The sequence below is a fragment of the Podarcis cretensis genome, assembly GCF_951804945.1.
Source record: "Podarcis cretensis genome assembly, chromosome: 1".
Classification (NCBI taxonomy): Eukaryota; Metazoa; Chordata; class Lepidosauria; order Squamata; family Lacertidae; genus Podarcis; species Podarcis cretensis.
In genome coordinates, this window is record NC_137170.1 from 77,845,149 (window position 1) to 77,869,070 (window position 23,922).

Here is a 23,922-nt window from a genome sequence, read left to right on the forward strand (position 1 = left end):
ACTCAGGGCTGATTTCCTTCAGAATGGAGAGGTTTGATCTTCTTGCAGTCCATGGGACTCTCAAGAGTCTCCTCCAGCACCATAATTCAAAAGCATCAATTCTTCGGCGATCAGCCTTCTTTATGGTCCAGCTCTCACTTCCATACATCACTACTGGGAAAACCATAGCTTTAACTATACGGACCTTTGTTGGCAAGGTGATGTCTCTACTTCTCAAGATGCTGTCTAGGCCTGTCATTGCCCTTCTCCCAAGAAGCAGGCGTCTTTTAATTTCGTGGCTGCTGTCACCATCTGCAGTGATCATGGAGCCCAAGAAAGTAAAATCTCTCACTGCCTCCATTTCTTCTCCTTCTATTTGCCAGGAGGTGATGGGACCAGTAGCCATGATCTTCGTTTTTTTGATGTTGAGCTTCAGACCATATTTTGTGCTCTCCTCTTTCACCCTCAATAAAAGGTTCTTTAATTCCTCCTCACTTTCTGCCATCAAGGTTGTGTCATCTGCATATCTGAGGTTGTTGATATTTCTTCCGGCAATCTTAATTCCGGCTAGGGATTCATCCAGCCCAGCCTTTCGCATGATGAATTCTGCATATAAGTTAAATAAGCAGGGAGACAAAATGCAGCCTTGTCGTACTCCTTTCCCAATTTTGAACCAGTCAGTTGTTCCATATCCAGTTCTAACTGTAGCTTCTTGTCCCACATAGAGATTTCTCAGGAGACAGATGAGGTGATCAGGCACTCCCATTTCTTTAAGAACTTGCCATAGTTTGCCATGGTCGACACAGTCAAAGGCTTTTGCATAGTCAATGAAGCAGAAGTAAATGTCTTTCTGGAACTCTCTAGCTTTCTCCATAATCCAGCGCATGTTTGCAATTTGGTCTCTGGTTCCTCTGCCTCTTCTAAATCCAGCTTGCACTTCTGGGAGTTCTCGGTCCACATACTGCTTGAGCCTTCCTTGTAGAATTTTAAGCATAACCTTGCTAGCGTGAGAAATTAGTGCAATTGTGCGATAGTTGGAGCATTCTTTGGCACTGCCCTTCTTTGGGATTGGGATGTAGACTGATCTTCTCCAATCTTCTGGCCACTGCTGAGTTTTCCAAACTTGCTGGCATATTGAGTGTAGCACCTTAACAGCATCATCTTTTAAAATTTTAAATAGTTCAGCTGGAATACCATCACTTCCACTGGCCTTGTTATTTGCAGTGCTTTCTAAGGCCCATTTGACTTCACTCTCCAGGATGTCTGGCTCAAGGTCAGCAACCACACTACCTGGGGTATATGAGACATCCGTTTCTTTCTGGTATAATTCCTCTGTGTATTCTTGCCACCTCTTCTTGATGTCTTCTGCTTCTGTTAGGTCCTTTCCACTTACTTTAGCTTCTTACTTTAGCTTGGGGTAGCTTGGGGTAAAAAGAGCAAACTTGTTGAAACAAGCAGATTATAGTACTCTGCTCCTGTCACAAAACACATGTACCTTTTTTTGAGACCCAAGCTACATTGTAGGCACACTTTGTTAGAAAATACTCCACAAAATTTTGTATCTGGGTTTTTTATTGGATGACTTATAAAAATTCATCTCATTTTTCTTTCTTTCAATCCTAAAGAGGCATAGCCAGTGCTTTTTCTCTGGGAGTACGCAGGGGTACGCATACCCCTAAACATTTTGTGAATCTACGTTTGGCCTCATTGAGGGGCAGTATTTCAATATGAGTAGAAAAATGAGAGTACCCTTAAACATTTTTTTAGAAAAAAAGTACTGGAGATAGCTAACAGTCACTAGCCACGGTTAGATAAATAATAAAATCAACTAAACTTTATCTTTAGCAGTTAAGGTTGCTATACGTCCAGACTTTCCTGGACATACCCGGAATACTACAGTCGGAAGCAGTGTCTGGGTGGAGATCAGCAACATGTCCAGGAAAATCCAGATGTATGGCAACCCATGTCAGCAGAGTCATTTTTGCCGATTTCCTTTAAAAATAGTTCGAAAATATCAAATATTTTTGTGATCTTGCCCAAAAAGCTCAACCTTGCTTTAGCTCTTCAAATTCTCAAATCAGGTATTTCCCTGTTTCATTGATGTCCCTTTTACCTGGGGCTTGGGAGTCCTAATCATAGTGGTGTCAATTTTCACAATATTTATTATTATGGATTTCCATTTCAGATGTCTAAAAGAGTCAGTTTTGCATTAGTTGTACGTGTCTCATAATGCACCCAGTTCTTCTTGGCAGCTTATGTTGAAGTGGGGTTACAAAGTAGATAGGGGGATACTAGCGAGTTGTGAGTGAAATATATTTATAAGGACCAAATAGGAGATTGCAGGGTGGAACAAAGAGGATTATATTTTTGGTTTATGTGTTTCTTGTACAGGTGTATATTGGTGAACTTCCTCAAGATTTCCTTCGCATCACCCCAACTCAGCAACAGCAACAGATCCAATTGGATGCTCAAGCAGCTCAACAATTACAGTACGGAGGAGCAATGGGTACTGTTGGGAGACTGAGCATCACTGTAGTACAGGTATTTTGAAATGTACATGTTAGATGTGGCACATGTTCACATTTTGTAGATTCCTGGGATGTAGTGCTAAATACAGTGTTGTCATAGTTGTTATGCACAGACGCTGACAGTAGCTTTAAAAAGAGTATCACTGGTTCCTGGCTAATAAGCAGTTTGCATTGATCTTGCAGGGTACAACTAACTGCATACAGTTTTCACTTGCTATTTATGTTCAGAATTGCATGATTTCAGTGCATATTAGTGTAATCTTCCTATGAAACCACTCATCAGCATCTACTGTGAAGGCAGTATATAGGAACTGAGAGAACATGTGCTCTCCATCAGTAGGTTTTTCATCATCTTACTTCAGACATTTAACATTTTTGTGGTGGTTTTGAAGTGCTTATTTAGAACATGAAAAGTTTTAGTAGCTCTGTGGTGATTTTGGAATAACTGGTTCAATGTAACTGGAAAATATTTAAATGAAAAAACTTCAAAGATTTTGGAGATTCATTATCTAAGGTTATGCTATTTTTGTCTATGTATACCTTGAAAATGAATGCAGACTTTGTTCTCACAGCAAATAAACCCTATGAACACGTAAATCAGTTGCTAACAGATTACAAAAAAGCCCTAAACTAAACTTGTACAAATAAATCAATATGAACATCTTTTTATTATGGCTAGCATTTCTACTTGGACAAAGTAAATCTGTAGTGTTGTGGGCAGAGTGTATTTAAATGGAATCTTTATTCAAATAATTTGAATCTTTATTCAAATCTACTCTGTTTACAAAATTTTACTTCTCAGTGGTTGATATCACCATTAATATGCTGATTGCAACTAAAAAACGTAGACACTTCAGTCTAGTAAGGTGCATGGAAAGCTAATAACAACATTATTAATTTCCTTTGTCTACTTCCTTAGGCAAAATTGGCAAAAAACTATGGCATGACACGCATGGATCCATACTGCAGAATACGACTTGGCTATGCTGTCTATGAAACTCCCACAGCTCACAATGGAGCCAAGAATCCCCGATGGAACAAAGTTATTCAGTGCACTGTTCCACCTGGAGTGGATTCTTTCTATCTGGAAATCTTTGACGAGGTAAGAGCGTTAAAAAACACCCTGATTTGTAAAGAGGTTGGCTTAGGGGAGGAGGGATGTTTGGGGGGCACAATTAGTATGAAGTTTCAGTTCATACTAATTGAGAACATTCTCTTTGGGCCTCTACGGTCATTTTTGTTTTCTGTCCTTTATCCTAGGTAGTCTGTATTGAGAGCTGAGCCTAAAAAAAAAAAAAAAAACAACCTTTGTCTGCTTCCTTAAGCAAAATTGGCAAAACACTATGAAATCTGTATCGTTGTGCTTATGGAAGGGCTTTTGATCTGTTCAGTGCCTCTGCTAATGGGGAAAGGAGGGCAGGCAATTGCTTCCAATTCCAATTCCCCCATGCAGCCTCCTGTGCCTCCCAAAATTAGCTCCAGATAGCAACTCTCACAGAAATTATTTCCCTTTCACTATAAATGCAAACACTTCATATTGTCAGTGCAAAAATATAATGTTTTCTTAAACATAAAAATCAGTTCATGCATCCATCTGGCAGTTACTTTTTTCTCCCAAACTAGGTAGCTCCTAGTTCTCATGCTGGTAATTCTCCAAGGCAATGTTTCACTTGCATGAATTAAGTTTATTTACTTTAGAGCATGGGTGAGAAGCTTCTTGCCAAGTTAGGCTTGTCTCGCCTTCCAGTGTAGCCCCACAAGGCTGTTCTCCCTTGGCCACACCACACACACATGTCACTCACCTGACATTGTTGACTTTGAGTGGGACAGAAAACTGGAGCTGCAAAGAAACAACCAGGAGCCATAGAGTGGTTTTTTGATTACAGTGGTACCTCTGGTTGCGAACGGGATCCGTTCCGGAGCCCCCTTCGCAACCTGAAAGGAACGCAACCCATGTCTGTGCACACACGGGTTGCGATTCACCGCTTCTTTGCATGCGTGTGACGTCATTTTCCGTGTATGTGCATGCATGAGCAGCGAAACCTGGAAATAACCCTTTTCGGTACTTCCGGGCCGCACCAGGACACAACTTGAAAACATGCAACCTGAAGCAAACGTAACATGAGGTATGACTGTATTCCTCTGTAGCTCTGCCCATCTGTCAAATGTGGTCTACAGGGGGTTGGCCATAATTTGATCTGACCTGTTCCCACTGTTCTTTAGAGGCTTTAAGTAGCCATCTGTGTGCATTATTGTAATGTTTGTAAAACAAAATCTTGAGGTTGCAGCCAGTGGTTGAAAAAGCCCATGGCAATTCACACATCCAATATTTTCCCTTATCCTTCTTCTCCCTGTACCTCCCCAAAAACCACTCTCGAAAGTTGGCAGAACTACTAAACATTTGTGAACGGTGTTGCACAAAGCTATAGTAAGAGGGGGAAGGGGAGTAGTTGCTTTTTGCTTTGTAATCATTGGATACAACACTTGGAATTCCACACCATTATAAAATCTCCTTGTTTAGTTCCTGTTTATCTCTTTAACTTATAATGACAATAGAAAAAGTTTGGCACTGGTAAGAGTCTTTGGGCCAAATTCAGCTAACTAATCCTGTCAGCGGAAAACCACACAAGGATTTCTGCTGGTGCAACAGGGCTTTCCCCCTGCCTCCCTGCCCCAAATTGACTTGGGAGAATCCCTATAACAGCACACTGGTGGAAAGAGGGCAGATTGTTTCTTCAAACAAGCAAAAATGCTTGTGCTGATGGACCTAGGCCTATCTGCTCAGCAATAACTTGAATTGATCCCTTTAATTTTATATTAAATCCACTAGGTTTGTTTCATCAAACAAGCAAAAATGCTTGTGCTGATGGACCTAGGCCTATCTGCTCAGCAATAACTTGAATTGATCCCTTTAATTTTATATTAAATCCACTAGGTTTGAAGAAATGTTACTTTCCTGTTCTTGTGTTTATTTTTCTGTTAATCTTAGTGCTCCAAGTTATCCATGAACCATGGTGTTTCTCCTTATGAGTGGATTAGGAAGGACAATTAGCCTACTTTTGAAGAACAGATGAGAACTTGATTCCATTGAAAGCACAATTATTTTAACTTTAATGTGAAATAGCAAAATTTTAAAACTGATAGTGAAACTTACATTTCTGTCCCTTTAAATTCTTCTCCTCATAATTACCTAAATATGTATCTTTCAGCGAGCATTTTCAATGGATGATCGCATTGCTTGGACGCACGTTACTATTCCTGAATCACTGAAACAAGGAAAGGTAGAAGATGAATGGTATAGCCTCAGTGGAAGGCAAGGAGATGACAAAGAAGGAATGATTAATCTGGTCATGTCTTATACAGTAAGTTAATTGACAATAGTTGCTTTAGTGCAAGAGGCAATGAGTTTGCTGATGAAATGGGGCGGAAAGAGGCTTTGTTGGAACCCAAGGCAGTGAACTTCTGAAACTTGCTATATTGAACTACTCAAAGTCTGTTTGATACATGAAGAGAATAGAGAAGTGAGTAGATAACATGTAAAGGTGTATCAGAATTAACAGAACTGCGTATTGAAAGCCAAGATTAACAGAATCTCCTTCCACAAAATCTCCAAATTACCTGGAAATTTTGAATCATATTAATTTTTTTAAATCACTTTTGGAAATTTTGTAACTTACATTTGAAATGCAGAGCAAATGTAACATATCATATTAAAGCCCATGTAGTTCTGAAGAGATTGGTGTTTTTAGTTTTGATGTATCTCAAACCTGGGCTGAGTCTTTAAGGTTTTGGTGTAGTCCAGCAAAACCAAAAACAAGTGCAATTTTTCAGAAATTTCAAACCCTCATAACGTGAAAATGGGATGAGATAAAAAAACTGATATTTAAACTTAGTTTTGATCAGTCAACAAGTGTACAAAATATTAAGAAAATTGGTTGATATGAGGTAAAAAAGTTGGATCACTTGATATAGAGTGACCCATTGTGTCCAACTAAAAATACTTCGTGTGTTATGGATAAACCTTTGGGAATATGAATATATAAGGTAATTTTTTTTTATGAGAGAGAACAATTATTAATGATGAATGGCACTGAAGAGAATTTTGCTGATGGTCTTCATGTTTTGTTTCTAAACTGGGGAATGATATTTTTCTACAGGAAAATTTGTAAATGAAGCTTATTCCAGTTTCTCACATTGTGAGAAGTAACAGTGTACAAAAAGCAGGGTTTTATCCAGAAGTGGTTTGTCCGTGCAATTCATTGTGCAAGTACTTGCATAATGTAGCACAGTGTCTTCTGTTAGCTCTTGCACACCAATTCACAAAGCATCAGCACTAGCAGAATTTCTTCTACTTTCACATTTCCGGATTCGGTCCGCAGAAATTATTCTGAAGCTCAGTATTCGACCTCTGAAGCTCAGTATTGTACTCTGAGTGAAACAGTGCCTAAACTGCCTGCAATTTATCATAAAAGCATAACTTGATTTGAGCAGATGGAACTCTCTATTTATAGGTTATTATAGTTCCTTTGAAATGTATTTTAATTCAATGGAACTCATTTAATTTTCCTGGGATGTGTTGGCATTTACTGACTTGTGCCAAAAAGTTGCTTCCTAGCCTTTGTATGGCAGGACTTAAGTGGTTTTTGTGCATTTTCTTGCTGCTTTGTTTTGTTCCTAGAATAATTTTCAAATACTCATTAGTTTTGCTGTCTTTTGATATCCAGTCCTTACCAGCTGCCATGATGATGCAGCCTCAGCCAGTGGTCCTGATGCCCACAGTGTATCAGCAAGGAGTTGGATATGTTCCTATAGCAGGTATGTTACTCCTTTTTCTTTTTAATTTGAGCTTTGAAAAACAAGTCTCTTGGAAATTGCTAATTTAAAACCAGAGGCAGAGACAAGCTCTGTTCTTTGAAGTACCCAGCATTTAAAATCAAACATTCAGTATGAAACTATAATTTGGAGACTAATAAGGCACTTACATGCTCAAGCTGTTTACAGATTTTCACAGAACTGAAGTATTTATACAGCTGTCAGCGTGGCTACATTTTGAACAAGCCTTAGCAAGCCTTGGGTTTACAACCCACCCACCCCAGGCAATGACTGAGAAGAGATTAAAAAAAAACACTTCAAATTCTCTTTTTAAATGAACCACAGTTTAGTGTGTTGTCGAGACCCAATCTGTGGTTAATCTTAGTTATGGTTAGTGGTAACAAGCCAGCTTCATTAACTGGGGTTTGAAGTTGACTTGTTTCCACTAACCATAGCTAAAATTAGCAACAGTTGTTTGGCATCAGAGAACACAGGAATCTACATTTAATCTAAAGTACCATATATACTTAAGTATAAGCCAACCCGAATATAAGCCGAGGCACCTAATTTTACCACAAAAAACTGGGAAAACTTATTGACTCAAGTATAAGCCGGTTCACCACACCACAAACCTGGTGGTGGCAGCAGCAGCAGCGGAGGAAGAACAAGCAGCCCGAAAGGGCTGATTTCGGGCTGCTCGTTCCTCCTCCACCGCTGCCAATAGTAGCAAAGGCGGAGGAGGAGGAAGGAGCAACCTGAAAGGACCCTCACTTGAGTATAAGCCAAGGGGGGCTTTTTCAGCATTATAAATGTGCTGAAAAGTCGGCTTATACTCAAGTATATACAGTTCTTGCTGTAACCACCATCAGCTAGCTGATCAGCGGTTACAGGTAACGCCTCTGAAGTCTGTTTAAGGGAAGTTGTTTGGATGCATACTGCATCCTCCAGATGAATAATCTGCAGAGATAAAAATGTTCTGTTTAGAGGAAATACTTTGAATTCAATCTGCTTTCTCTAAGCAGAGAAAAAGCCCCCTCACTCCCTAGTGCAACCAAGCCCAGCAGGGCTCCCTGTTGACTCAGATTAGGTGATCAGCACTGACAAGGAGCCATGCTTGCAGAGGATTACCATATTTTTCGCCCTATAGGACGCACCGCCCCATAGGACGCACCTAGTTTTTTGGGGGGGAAATCAAGGGGGGGGGAATTATTTCTCCCCCCCCCAGGTTTGCGCAGCCATCCCCAAGCTAGAAGAGGGAGACGGAGCGCTCCGTCTCCCTCTTCTGCCTTCAGGGACAGCCTCTCTAGCCTCCGTGGGGCAGCGGCTTGCCCCGCTGTCCCCCGAGTTTGTGGGGCTGGCAGGGGGGAGAAGCAAGCTTGCTTCTCCCCCCCCCCGCCAGCCTCCAGATCAGGTCGGGGAATAGCGGGGTGGCGGCGCTCTGCCTCCCTGCTATCCCCCGAGCTTGTGGGGCTGGCAGGGGGGAGAAGCAAGCTTGCTTCTTCCCCCCCCCCCCGCTAGCCTCCAGATCAGGTTGGGGAATAGCGGGGTGGCGGCGCTCCGCCTCCCCGCTATCCCCCGAGCTTGTGGGGCTGGCGGGAGGAGAGAAGCAAGCTTGCTTCTCCCCCCCTCCCCCGCCAGCCTCCAGATCAGCTCCGGGAATAGTGGGGTGGTGGCGCTCCGCCTCCCCGCTGTCCCCCAAGCTTTTGGGCTGCAGACTGCTGCCCGCAAGCCTTGCGAGCCCACGGGACCTCCCGCCGGGCTTGCAAGACTTGCGGATAGCTCCCTGAAGCCTGGAGAGCGAGTGGGGTCGGTGCGCACCGACCCCTCTCGCTCTCCAGGCTTCAGCGAAAGCCTGCATTCGCCCCATAGGACGCACACACATTTCCCCCTCATTTTTGGAGGGGAAAAAGTGCGTCCTATAGGGCGAAAAATACGGTACTTGGGAGCTCTTGATTGGTCCTTTGCTGCCATGGCTGTACCTGCCCACACCTAGTGTGGTTTGTGGGGGGTGGCATTGCTGTCCAAGTTGGACCCATCCTGGCCTATGTAGGCCCAGCAGCCAGAGGTTCCCCCCACCTCTGGTCTACCATAGTATCTGAATTGGCCTAGTATGTGGTACACACTATTTTTGGCCAGACTACTTATACAGGTTTATGTAGTGCTTCAAACAGTATCAAGTAAAAGCCAAAATAATCTGTTTTCAGTGCAATAAGTACTGCTGTGTTAGAAGCATGTATAATTTTTATGTGAATGTCACAGGCCTCCTGTTGGCTTGTATTCATGAAAAGTTTCACATCCTCTCCCTCTCCTTTGACTGGAACAAGTTTAGAAATGTATAAAACATTTATTTCTTCTTTATGTGAAAGAATGGATGATTATCTGCATTGCTCCATATCTGCACATATACATGGTTGGTGATCAACAGTGAGAACAACTCCAGGAGTAAAATGGATTAAACCAGAAGCTTGATTTTCCTAGTATTTAAAATTATGTGGAAGTAGTGGGCTGTGTTTAGGGTACAGGAAAACTGTGTGAACACAAGCTCTCCTATCCCTCGTGCACCAAAGTTCTTGCCATGCCATTTGGACTTGTACCTCCATAGTGAGTTTTCTCCTATTGCTCTTCAAAAATTATTTCTCCCTGCAAATCTCTCCTTATCTTGCATTCCCTGTTTTCTGGTGCTACTGTACATAAGAATATTTAGCCTTCTATAAAGTTGGGATGGCAAGATGTCAGCTTCTTCAAAGGCTGAAGCTTTATGACATGTCTCACCAATATGATGATGTTCGACAAAAAATTGTGACTAAGGATCTGACTGAAGTGCATATTTCATCATTTTTCCTAAAATGTTTTTGTTGAGCATGATTTGTATATTCAAACATTTACCAAACTTCTGATAGTTGAGACTTTATAGCCTCTCTGCCTACCGCCTTTCTGCCCCCTTTCTACTTTTTTTAAGTATCAAGTGAATGCACACAAGATAAATACATGTGAGTTGCGAGCTTACTGTACACGGTAATAATAGTGATCAATTTAAATCAGTCGTGCTATCTTTCTAGCTACGCTAGCCTAGCACCTGTACTATGAAATAATTCCAAATTTGCTGATCACTTTTAGTTTATCAGGGATATTGTCTCAATTGAAGCATATGTGACAGTACATATGTTAGTCTCTAAGGCAGGCATCCCCAAACTCAGCCCTCCAGCTGTTTTGGGACTACAACTCCCATCATCCCTGACCACTGGTCCTGTTAGCTAGGGATGATGGGAGTTGTAGTCCCAAAACAGCTGGAGAGCCAAGTTTGGGATGCCTGCTCTAAGGTGCTAGACAGTCTCTAAGACTGTCAGTTTGATGCTATGCTACGCTGTAATCTACCTGTGTATTTGCATGGTTATATGTCTATATATTATGATGGAATAAAACACTTTGAATATTTCATACCATAGCATTCAACTTTTTGTTGGTTCATTTAGCAAAATGCCTTTTAAATTTACTTAAACCAGGGAAGGAAATGGCCCATGGGCTGTGTTGGGCCCTTGCTCCTTTATCCCACTAAGCAATTTGGGGGCAGGGGCGGGAAGACTGAACAACCCTAGCTGAAGAAGTTAAGTCATCTCTGGCTTCATTACTAATCAGATACATCATATGGCTTTTAACTGGTGGATATCTTTCATTCATAGTTTCACTTTTCACTTAAAAATACCAGCACTCAATGCTGGTAATACACAAACTTGACCCATTGAAATCATTAGCCTTAAATGACTTGTCCATGTATTTCAGTGGAGCTACCCTTGAGTATGACTAACATTGGATATTGTCTCTGGTCATTAAAATGATTAGTCCATTGTGGAGCAATTAATTAGGAAAATCTTTTTTATTGATCTCTAGAAGGAAATGCCTTTTTCATTGTACTTGTTCTTAAATGAAGGCCTTAGCTCCAGCAACTAATATATATTTTGTTTAAAAAGTTTTTAAATACTGAACAATTGGCTTCAAGCCTTTAAATATCTATGGCATATTCTACCCAGTCTTTAGAACCCCTTCAATAATAAATCTTACTTTCAAAAACAAACTGGTCGTTTGAATTTGACTGCTGTAAACCCAAATTATTCAATCTGCCAGATTTGATAGAGAATGTCTCCCTCTTACTTCTACTTAGCAACTTGCAGTATTGTAAAAACAAGGGCATAACTTTGTAGTATTGCAAAACTCAGTTACCCTATATTTTGATGAATTGAAGAGCAGGGTATGTACATTGTCTTGCATATGTGCATGGAGTGTTTCTGCAGTGAATGAATAAATATTACATTGCCAGTAGCATGTATTTTATCATACTTACAAAGCTTCAGTAGTGTGCTTCTTCAAGCCTCAGTTATGAATGAGATCCAGATGTCCTGTTAATAGCTCTGCAATCTTTATTCAGCTTATGCATTGGTGATATTCCTCCTCTGGGTGTCTTATTACAGCGAATAATGTAGTATGTATCAGAATCATGCAGTCCATATTTGAGAAGAATGGTTCATTGCTGTCTAGTTCTTAGTATGATGTACAACTTCATTCAGCCTTTGCATGGTCTATTGAAAGGACTGAGAAGTGTAAAAATTTCTGGCACTTTCACAGAATTTAGCCTTTTAACCTAGGCCATGGGTAGACAGTGTGATGCCTTCCATATATAACACCATAGACAACAACACCTATTGGCCCCAGCCATTATGACAAGTTGTCACTTAAACCATATTGCAAGATTGGATGGTACTCTGCTTGATTGCTGGGAAGATGTGATAGATAAAGCATGCAGAGTGATTGAGGTTTGGCTTAGGTTCTAAAATAAGGAAGAAAGAGAAACCAGTGGTGAGTGAGAAGTCTTAAATTGATTTGAAAGAGTCTTGATGCTGACTGATCTGTGTGACTGCAGACTTAGAGACTGGACCTAAAGATCAGATTCTGTAGAGAGCCAAAGGCTTTTGCTGATGAGGGACATTTCACTCATAGCTGTGAACTGCAAATGTGTGGCTTTGCAGTTGCCATCAATTAACAGGGTGTTTGTGATCTAGGAACAGGATAAGATGCTATCATGCTGAGGAAACAGATACTTAGCAGGGGGGATATAGGCACAAAGGGGTTAGGATTAGTTGTACCTTGGCAGGAAAAGTAAACAGAGATGGACTGAAAAGGGGCTGTGCAAAACAGCCTGTGATGCCATTAAATATTTGTAAAGAAGTGAAGGATACCCTGTTGTCCACCCTCTCTGTTTTATATATATATATATATATATATATATATATATATACACACACACACACACACACACACACACACACACACACACACACAACAGTATGTGTGATGGATGAAGTACAGAATGTCTATTCAGTCCCATTGACTCATCATTTTCAAAGGTTTCAGCAATTAATTAGATAAAATGCATCTTCTAAAATTCTGTAGTACATATGCAGTAAAAAGGTTGGACACCAGGTGTTATCATGATCTTCCAGCTGTAGACAGCAATACCTAAATTGTAATATGTATTTAGTTATGTTATTTGTAGAAGTTAGGTTTTCCACATTCGCAGGAGGAAGTCTAAGAAGTCTTTATTCTTGGATAGTAGAAATGGTTTTCTTCTAACATTTTTTATAAACTGGAATTATTTTTTTGATCTCTACCCACCCATCAAAGTAATCAACTTGAATTATGAAACTTATTCTTCATGTTTGGCATTGTTGGAATCTTACTTCCCCCATTCCTTTTACCACGTGAAATATAAGGGTGGCTAGATGTAAAGAAGTGTGCTTATGTGTGGCAGGAACTAGGACGACAGGAACTCTGATGATATGGGCAAGAAGAGAAATAGACAATTTGGGACAGTATGGTGTCTATAAAATGGAAATGACATTACTTAATCATTTCATAGGATGTAATGACATGGGGTAAGTGTAGATCACTAGATGTGTTAGTGAAAATATCCATAGGATTACATGTTGCTGTTTGAAACAGCAGGCAAAATCCTGGCATCTAAAATCTGTAGTGTGTCCGAATTCAGTCTCCTTGGAGGAAATTTCCTAGCATTAAGTAGAATAATGCCTGTTTTCCATGTTTTATTCCTTTCCCACACTTTCACCTGTCCTCAGGGCTTGAATACTTGGCTCTGGGTAAGTCTTCTTAATTCTTTTTGCATCCCATTCAACAGGAACAAGAATTATGCATGAGATCATGCAAACTGCTTTTTATTTGTATGCAATATGTTGCAATACAAGAAATTGCAGGTGGATGTCACAATACACCAATTTCAGAATTATTTATTTTATCCTATGTGATTTCAGTGGGAAACAAAAATGTGTTAGAAAAATGGAAGGTAGTTCTTCATACAATAACAAATTTTGTTATTACAAATAGTAGGTTTATTTATCTTAAAGTTGGCAGAAGTTTCTCTCCAAACTTTCCATTAGTGTTCTTGATGACATTAATATATATATTAGCATTAAGTTATGTGTTGTCACTTTTTCCATACTCATTTATCACTCCATCCCCTGACAGACCTACCCCTGGAAATTTGTATGACTTCACTTATTTTTAATAAAAGAAATTGATTGCATTTGCAATAAGGCTCCAAAGTTTAAAAGTTATTTATCACCTGTCTTGTGAATTTGAAGGAGTCTGAACTTGTGCACTTTTGAGTAGGAAAGGGATGAACCTAGCAGAATTGTTTCTACCTTAGGGAAGAGATAGCTGCTGTCAGAGGACACACAGTACAAATAATCCTTGAAATAAATTAAAGTAGCTTTTCCATGCTTGTAGTCACTCTTTGAAAGGAGGGCTAGTGCCTGAATGTTCATTTTCCTACTCTGGGCTGGAGAAAGGACTTTGTGAGCTAAGAGGTGGTACCTCTAGCATGTCTTAGTTCCTTTTGAACATAATAACAAAAGAAAGGAGTGTCAAATAGTACCTTGTCTTCCACTAGTCTGTACCATTTTTATATGTTTCAGTACACGTTCTATGTTCAGGACCTGCCCTATGCTGTTTTCAAAGATGACTTCTGTTTCGGTTGCAGAAAAGGCTTTTCCTGAGCAGGCATGGCATTGGCACAGAGTTGTCAAAGTAACCATGAATTTCTTACATTGCTCCTATGCTAAATCTGGGCCTAGTTCAAGTGAGAGCATGGCCAATTTAATGTCCAAGCTTAACTGTTTCCATTTTCAACCATTTTACCTTGGTTCTGGATTTCTGTGCTGAGGAGGATGGTGGTTGCGCTACAACACCAAACAATCTTAAAATTAAAAGTTGTAAAGCTGTGGAAGGGCAAAAATAATATCCCATTGGGTTCTCCAGTAAACCATCTTGTCATTAATTTGCTTGCCTATTAGATTTTAAATCATCTGCTTTCATCTTTGCTTTTGATCAGTTGCTCCACAGATAAGATCAGTTTTGCAGTGTTATCAACCTGGCTTTTCCAAGCCGCCTAAAGACAGATTGCACTCACAAAACTGCTACTGGGTACTTAATGCCCATTTGACTGTGATCTGGAACATACACACTTGGTCAATATTCTTCAGTGACAGTTTTTTTATCAACTTGTGGGCAGGGATGGAACCTGCTAATTTGCTTCTTTAAAAATAACTACTTTGAAGTCAATTTCATCAGGGCTACCCAACACTGACTGTAATATGGGACTTGTCAATTGCCTCTGAGGAGTTCCTAAGCTCCAGTAACTATCTGGCTTATTGCAGCAGTGATTTGCAAGTCCTATTTGTCATGTTGCCATAAAAATTGGGGGGGGGGGGGGAGGAATGAAAGCTACTTAGGCTGCATTCCCCCTTTCTCCTTTGTAAAATGTTGTGGCCCATAGTGCAACACAGTATGACTTGAAATCAGAAGGAGTATTGTGACATCCTCACTGTTAACTGCAGTATAAAAATGTCCAGTCAAGTGTCTCTTTTCTCATTTAGTAAAATGTTCAATGTCCAGAATTTGGAGCAGGCACAGGGTAGAGTTGGGGGATATAATGCAACTGTTAGCATTTTTATCTGTCCCGGAATTATTTCTGACCTCCATCATAGGTATTGACAGAAGAAAGTCTCTAAAAGATAAAGTATGGAGCAGCATTTTAAGTAAGATACAGAGATGCTCATGAAAGTTAGATTCCACCCCTCCTGTTTGTGACATTTGAATGTGTTCCACTGATAAACATTGATAGCTTTGACTTTTCCTTAGGAAATTTTGAGGGGGTTAGGGTACTGGGATATGAAGGCACTTGACTGTACTAGAATTTTGTTTTCAATTCTGCAGTATTTTCTGTACAACTTGAATACATTTATTTTCAAGTCAGTTTTCATTGCTTGTTTGTAAATAGCCAGTGTGCATTATCAAACACATTGCCATTTTTGCATTTATGTTTTATTAAATGCCAGTGCTTATGCCTGAATGCTTCTTGCTGCAGCCATGCTGGTGCATTGAGACCAAACCTGTTTCATAAAATTTGAAATACATCCTTTGTAAGTAGGAAATAACATCCCATGAACAACTCTGTGTACATTGAAATACGTATTATTCAGTACTAGTGTTGATCAGTTTTAATTCAGGTAGGTTATTTCATAAATAATTGAACTGTCTGTCTTGTGATGAGAAAATAATTTTAGTGTTACTTTTATTTTAATTGGCAACATTGATTGTCAGATTATTAGGAGCTTTGTTTCTTGCACAGAATGAAAATCACAACAAATTCTGGTATACTATTATTATTAGCTTAATCAAATGTCTTAAATAATAGAAGAAAGCTTTTAGACTCACACAAGTGTATTCTTAAGAGCTGAGTTGTGCCAGACAAGAGTATACAACTATTTAGAGCTGGGTTGGGAAACTGGAGCCAGCTGGCAGCCAAAGCTCCTTATTTCCCCTACCCATCATGGGCAAAGTATGAGAGGCGAGCTTACCCACTTGTCAATCACTTAATGTCAGGTGATACATTTTTGCATAATGCTGTTGACGCACCCCTTTGAGGAACTGCTGATTGTTGGTACTTGCATAACTGTGCACAGAAGTGGGGAGGATCAATGGGTCATTGTGCCTTGCATAATGATGTATACAGAAGCTCTGGCGAACCCCTAATGGTTAGCACTTGCAAAAAACCATTTTTGCCTAACTGTGTCTTCCTGACCCACACTTGATGTCATATATGTGGCCTAGGCCTGCAGGCCACGGATTCTTCACTGCTGTTCTACAGGCTTGTGCAACTTTGGATGAGGTCACAGAATAATCTGAAGAATTCAGCATGGACTTTTGGCAGTCTGGATTGCAGCTAATTTGAATATTATATTATACTTCAACAACTTCTCCCAAATAGTTTTCGCAATGACCTCTTCTCACAGTCCTGATAGTTATATTGCATTTTGTCAACGATGGAGTTATCACCTAGTCTATATAGTGACTAAAAACAAATCAATTAATTTATACATTTGATTTCCAATCAAAAACATTTGTTCTGATTTTTGCTTTTACTGGCTGTAACGTCAAGATGGTAGGAACACCTCTTGCTAACAATATCAGCTAGTGGAATCATTAACATCTTGTGTCTTCAATATCATTATTACTTCTCCAGTAGTGCAAATTGTGGCTGATACTGATGCATTTATCTGTGGTTCAAGGTTACCTTTTTATAGCAAAATCCTGTTCACTATCTAAACTTAAGATTAGGGGCAGGAATTATTTTAATAGGATCCAGCGTGAAATATTTAGGAGGCAGTATTTTCTGTTTAAGCACAAGGACTGCATGGGACTAACCAGGCTTTTCAGATTTTTGGCATTAGTAGCCAGTTTTTAGGTGCTTGGCAACTTCCAGTCTTGTAAATAGCTAATTTTCCAAAATATCAAATGGGCTCTTTAATTAAAATAGTTCATTCTTGCGTTTGTTTGTCTGTGATTTTACATCTAGAACATAATACCATTACTAAACAGGAAGATTTTACCCACTAAACACTTTGAACTTGTGGAAAGTTAGGCCTAAGAGTCGTATTAACCTAGGGATCGGGAATGTTTGGTCCTCCTGATGTTGTTGAACTGTAATTTCCATCATCTCTGGTCATTGATGCTGCTGACTGGGACTTGAACAGCATCTGAAATGCCACTGGTTCCCTATCTCTGTCTTAACTGTGCTTTAACTCCATGAGTTTGATGGTATTTGAAAGCTATTTCATCATTTTAAAAAAATACTTGCCAGTCTTCCTCAACTGTCTCTCTCTATTTTCCAGGAATGCCTACCGTTTGTAACCCAGGCATGGTACCTGTGGCAGTTCCACCTCCCGCTGTCAACCCTCAGCATGTATGTAATGAAGAGGATTTAAAATCTATCCAGGACATGTTCCCCAACATGGACAGAGAAGTAATCCGTTCAGTGCTAGAAGCCCAGAGAGGGAACAAGGATGCTGCTATCAATTCCTTGCTTCAAATTGCAGAGGAATCTTAGACCATCTGCTCATTTTCCATCTTCATTATTACCCTTACTTTTGATTTGCCAAGCCCAGGGATTTAGGTAGAGGAAGAATTTCCTGAGAAAGCATCCTGTCTGAGAGATTGTGTTCCCATTTTGTTGGTGGTGGTTGTTGGACATTTGCACATTTTGTTTTTACATATGTTCTATAGAAATCTCAGCCATTTTTATTAATATATCAGTTCTGTCATGTATGGCTGCATTGGTTTGAGAGGTGGAGTTGGAGCATCTATGCTGCTTTTTTTCCTTTCCCCATTTTGGAAAACAAACACACACAAGCTTATTCACCTAGTTTTGACACTATGCATTCTGTTGTCATAAGAGGTTGAGTGATCACAGCAGACTGCTGTTCAACAGGGAGTTCTCTTAAAAGTTCCCTCCTATCAAAATAATATTTGTCTGAAAAGTGATTACACAGTGCCCTTCAGCAGGTTCAGCAATTTATATCAATTCTTAGTATAGACAAACTGGCTTTCCTGTAACTTTTGTGATCTTTCTAATGAGAGATTCCATTGCTTAACCTATTAATCGGGCACCAATGCAATATATTTGTTGAGTTTTGTTTGTTTAGAGATAGATACTCTTATCAGATGTGCTGCTGTGCATCTGAAATCTGAAGTTAATTATTTCTCGGGCACAGTAGCAAAGACTGGAGGAACAGGGTTATTTCCTAATATGCTATTGTGTTTACTTGCACTGTCCTTGCTTCTACATTTGTGAGACATTCAAAAAGATAAAGGTGAGAAGATTTTATACTTGGGAAAATTTGGCATCACATTTTAATAAATGTCCTTATGATCAGTTACCATAAAAGAATAATAATGCTTTAAATTTTTTTTCATTTTTCATCCATAATCATTTGTTATGGATGAAATCTTCTATTTTTCCATTTTAAGAAAAAAAAAATTGAAGGCATAATACCAGTACGATATACACAGTCATTACTCATTGAGTACCAGTTGGCCTTAATTCCATCAAAACTGAGGCCTGTGAAAGAATCCATTGTCACAAATGAGGCAAACCAAATTTAAAATACAATCCCAGTATGTTGGAAGAGAGGAATTGTACATATTCATTGTGTATTGTTAGACCTGCAGAACTGTAGAAGAGGACAATTTTTTATCTGTTTAATCAGTTCCTTTCTTGTTTGGCAAAAAAGCAAAGTAATGCACTTTAATATGCACATTTTTTCTAAATGTGCTATTTGGCTTATTGATGGGTTTAAAACATTTTAATTACTTTCTGTAATTGCCAGCCATACTTTGTACTTTCTCAAGTGTTTGAACACAGTTCAGACTCTCACATTGGTTGTGACTTTTATCACTTTGGAAAAAAAGTGTGCATGTTTTTTGTCTCTCTCCCTCCCCCCCCCCCCAATTCCTGCTCCGCTCCTTCAAGCATTCAAAAAATTGTCCACTAGAATACTTCATCATATCATCATAAGTACTCCTGGCACAGCCAGCTTATAGTTCAAATATTTATTTTTTTAATGATTAAAATATAGGGGAGGAAATGATTTTTAAATACAGTACCAAAAATTTGTGTGTTTTCTTTCTGTTCGTTGCTTAAAACGTATGTATCCTTCCATCTAGCTAGCAGACTTGCATCTGTGAGCATTTATTCCCTCCTCCGCCTTCCTGTCCTTCTGTTGCTTTTTAAATACATGAATACAATCTGCTGCAATGTGTGTATTTTACAACATCCTCTAGATCAGTCTTTAACAACTTGATGCCCTCCAGCTGCTTTGTATAGCTCCCAGCCAGCATGGCTTTGGGCAGTTGTAGTCCAAAACATCTAAAGGGCACCAGACTGGCAAGGGCGCTCTAGACCGAAGAAGCTTGTGTGTCCATCAGAAAATTAACTTGGATACTTTCTTCATATTTTACAATACTTTCAGATCAAACTTTTATCTAATGGCATACATTGTCAGTAGCATCATAGTACAGGTAAGTCTTGTGGTATTTGTGAACTAATATATTTTGAGAACTCAGGCGTACTCAGCGGAAAGTCTGGAATAACAATTTGATGTTTGGAAAAATCTGCTGTAGCATTATACCCATAGAATAAAATGGACTGTTTAGTTCTAGAAAACGACATCCAAGTACTTAAATAGAATAATTATTAAGATTATTCTGGAGATGGTTTTAAAGGGTTTCTTTTAGTTTAGGGAAGATCCTGAATTGTAAACGCAGTGCAAACAGTTGAGAATGCACTTTCACAATAAAGACATAAATAGGAATGGGAGTGTTATGACTCTGGAAGGTACAAGGATATGAGACCTGTGGAAACTCTGGGAAGCTTTAGTAGTGGTTGTTAAGCTGCATTTTTAAACAATAGAGCAGAGAGAACAATCGAAGAACATGGGTAGTAAATATGATAGATTGCTATTAACATGTTCCTCTATCATGAAGAAAACCACGACAACACACAGTCCTGTATTAAATTAATGTCCTGCATTCAATGACTACTATGTATCATTAAAGTTGAAAGGGGTAATTGCAAGCATGGCTACAGTTATATGCATATCTTTTCTTGATAACTACTGGGATTTCCCCTGATCCTTCAAACATGTGTTTGGAAGTAATCCCCATGGATTTTAATGAAATTTGCCTCCAGATCAATGGAAATAAGATTGGGGTGCAAGTTGCTGATGTGGGAACATCACCTGTCAAGTAAAAGAAATGCTGTGCAACGCACAATTCTCAATACAATTTTTCATATGCTCCGTTTAAATGAACAGCATGTTCAGCTTTGTGCATCTGGCACAGCATTCCTCCACAGCCGGAAGAACTCTGCTGAAGACTGAACTGGTATTCGCACTAGCTTCAAACCTGCCAAGGACCTGTGAGTGGGTTAAATACAGGAATATTTTTGTCTAGCTAGATGCTTGACACCTTCTTCTCTACTGCTGTGTGAGTGTGTGCTGATGGTTCCAAGTGTTTCCCTTTGCAGATATTATTGCTTGCATTGACTGACCTGTAATACTGTATAGAGGATGTTTTGCTGTAATAATTCTGAAGACATTGTTTTTTACTGTATTGAGGTTCAGATGTTTGTCTCTTGCATTGTAAAATATTTTATCCCATTCTATCTAATTTAATAAATGTGTACCAAACCATGGGAAAGTGTTTGTTTTTAATAGGCGACATTATGTTCCAGAGGCTGGGAATTATATTAAGTGAAATGTAGACAATTTTTAAATCCAGCTATTACTCATTGAAGCTAATAGGACTAACCTAAGTCTGTTGCTGCATTGAGTAAAGCACAGCCCAAAATATTGTAGGCCACAGAGGCTTTCCTGGTATTTGTTTATACTTAGTGGAATATCCATACTCCAAGGATAGTTTGTTTGAAGGAGAGTGAATCATTTAAGAATCTGTGTGGTGAAGTGGCTGATGGGTGTTGCAGATGAACCAGGAGATAGAGGTTTGAGTCCATTCTTGCTTTCAGTCACACTACTTTTCTTGCTTAGTCGTATTTTCTCCCTCAGTTTCTTGGTTAATACAACAGGAATAAGAGGGATTTGCCACACAGGGTGTTTTAGTGGGGCAAATAAAATGAAGTGAAGTTGCAGTACTCAGGAAAGGGGTATTTTATAAAATTACACTTTTATTACTACTGTCTAGTAGTGATTATGCAATTTAATATAATTTGTAAGCTGCATGTGCCTATGTTAAAACCCTTAACACTTTATACATTACCTCTCTCTGCTGCTGATGAGCTAGAGTGTCTGACAGCACTGTTTGTATACCATTGTTTGTGATACGCCTCCCAAACTTTCTCGTTTGGGGAATAGTGTGTCCTAAGTGCAATTGTGTGCAAATGTGGAAGAGTGGATGAAATAGACAGATTTATGACTGCATTGCTAAGCATGCATAATTGGGAAGATGATGCATTGAAATTCATTGTACATATCTGAAAAGGGATGATTAGTACTGGACTACATGATGAATTTACTCCAGAAAAGGTTGCCTAGCTAGATATTGCTGAAACATTGGTTTTATCTTTTCAGTTATAGTCTATGTGTTGGTAGGATATCCGATGAAATCAGAGTTGTTTTAAATTAACACCTCCAGGTATTTTCAGTAGTACAGTAATTTAAATACCTGTTTCCCGGAAAAGCAATTTTAACAATGGCTTTTAATATATATAATGAAATCAAAGAGCAAATTGCATGAGTAACATCTGTCACATCTCAATTTTTGAACAATTCGCACAATCGGGCATGTCTTTATTGCACGATTGTATACTCAGGTACTAAACCACATGGTGAAACTAGTGTGAGCAGTTACATGGAGACATCCTCAGTCATCTGACATGCACTTTGTTTTGCTTCTGAGCTTTGAGAAGCAAACAGCAGCTCAAGTTGTCCTTGTGCACTTAAGTGCTTCAGGCAAGCCTTTGGTGGTAATTACATTAGTAATTCAGTTTAATTGAGTTGTGTAGATGGCTCTTAGCAGAGCTTCATGATGGTAAAATACTTGAAACTACCTATGCCACATTATAATCCTAAGAGCCCTATAGAGCTTCCTTGGTAGTGATTACAAGCTCGCTACATGGGAAGAAAATTATATCTCCCCTCCCTCATGTGCTAGTCTCCCAAAGCAGCCAGTTTTGCTGTAATCAAGCCTAAAGTGGTTCCAGTAAATGGCACAATATCATGTCAAGATTAATAGCGGCGCAATGCAAATGATGCTTAAATGGCTTTCTGGTATTCCCTGGACCACAAGAGTTTGCCATCTTTTGAAGCAAAATAAGGAGGAAGAGGAAAGGAGCTACTTTCTGAAGGGAGTCCATAAATTATACTTCCATTTTTTTTACTTTTAGGTAATCAATAGTGACTTGTTTTTCCTTCAATAACAAGTTCCAAAAATGAGAAGGGGGAAAATTGAATGGACAGAATTCAGCACAGAATCTGGAAATAACATAAGAGGTTCTGTTATGGATCAGGAATTGTTTTAAGTAGCAGTATTCAAAGTTTTGGAAATAAATTGATCTCTAACTAGAGGGATGTGGAAAGTAGAGCTCCCCAAGGATTAGTATTGGGATCTTTGCTTTGGTAATAGGCTTATAAACAATATAGAGTTAGTAGGGGTGAGCAGTATGGTGACTAACTTCTTAAGGGCGTTTGTATGGGCTCAGTGGAAAACAGGATTCTGGACTGGAAAGGCCTTTGGTGTAATCCAGCAGGATTCTTCCTAAGCTTTCCCCCCCTCAGTCATCCACTGCATTCCAAAATGGTAATGTTTCCCTTCATGTTACCTGATATTCCTCTGCTGTAAATTGAATTGAAACAATTTCTACACAGGAAAAATAATAATAGCCTAGGGTGCCATAGGTTGAAACTAAAAGTAAAAAGTTCTCAGTGAATATTCTTGATGAGGTGAGTGAATGTTTTTGGTAACTGAAGTGATAAATCTGATTATGCCTTGAAGCATAATTACTAACTTGGAAGTCTTTTGCAGAGCCATAGCTAGGTGATCTTGTGCCCTGGCAGAACCCTCCAGATTGCGCCCCTTAACCATGGACAAGTTAGCTCTTCTGCCTCTCCTCCACCCCCCCTCCACCCATTCAAGTCACCCTCTATTTAAAACCATTTCTTAAGAGGCAATAATCAATATTTATATTTATGGACATATTTTTGCGCCCCCCAAACACCTTCAACCCTGGCAGGGGCCCACCTTGCCACGCCCTAGCTATGTCCTGTTTACAATAACTGCAGAAGCTCATCGTCCTGGTGGTACCTTTGACATCTTAATGACTCTTGCAGCTTCTTTTTAAAAAATAAAAAATAAGCCAGTTGGATTAAGTATTAAGTTCTGTGTTAATGTTTTTCTAATTCTTTGATGAAAATAATTTCAAAATGCAGAAGATGAACTCAAAAAGGTTCCCATTATCTCTCATGGGTGTGTTTTACTTCAAAAGAAGTAGGAGATTGTTTTATGTGGCACTTAAGAATTTCAGCAGTGTTGCTCAGCATGGAGGCAAAAGAGCCGTGTTCCTTGTTGTTGACCTCAGGGCATCGCCTCCTGTAATGTAATCTAGATGTCATTTCGAGGCCTGCATGTTTCATTATAAGCTAGGCAAGGAAACATGAATCCTCATGCTTTCCTTATATTAAAT

General features: G+C 39.3%; 1 protein-coding gene across 4 annotated transcripts in view; it reads left to right on the forward strand.

The window, feature by feature from the left end:
• Window positions 1–20,917, forward strand: part of TOLLIP (toll interacting protein) — a 37,871-nt gene extending 16,954 nt beyond the window's left edge. For 3 of the 4 annotated variants that reach the window (XM_079986716.1, XM_079986713.1, XM_079986715.1), the window contains exons 2-7: window positions 2,371–2,520; window positions 3,427–3,609; window positions 5,717–5,869; window positions 7,232–7,322; window positions 13,448–13,468; window positions 17,561–20,917. In XM_079986716.1, coding sequence (XP_079842842.1) covers window positions 2,482–2,520; window positions 3,427–3,609; window positions 5,717–5,869; window positions 7,232–7,322; window positions 13,448–13,468; window positions 17,561–17,775 — 702 coding nt within the window. In that variant the 5' untranslated portion in view covers window positions 2,371–2,481 and the 3' untranslated portion in view covers window positions 17,776–20,917. The remainder of the gene's footprint in view (window positions 1–2,370; window positions 2,521–3,426; window positions 3,610–5,716; window positions 5,870–7,231; window positions 7,323–13,447; window positions 13,469–17,560) is intronic. The other variant, XM_079986714.1, reaches the window with a different exon arrangement.
• Window positions 20,918–23,922: the final 3,005 nt, after the last annotated feature.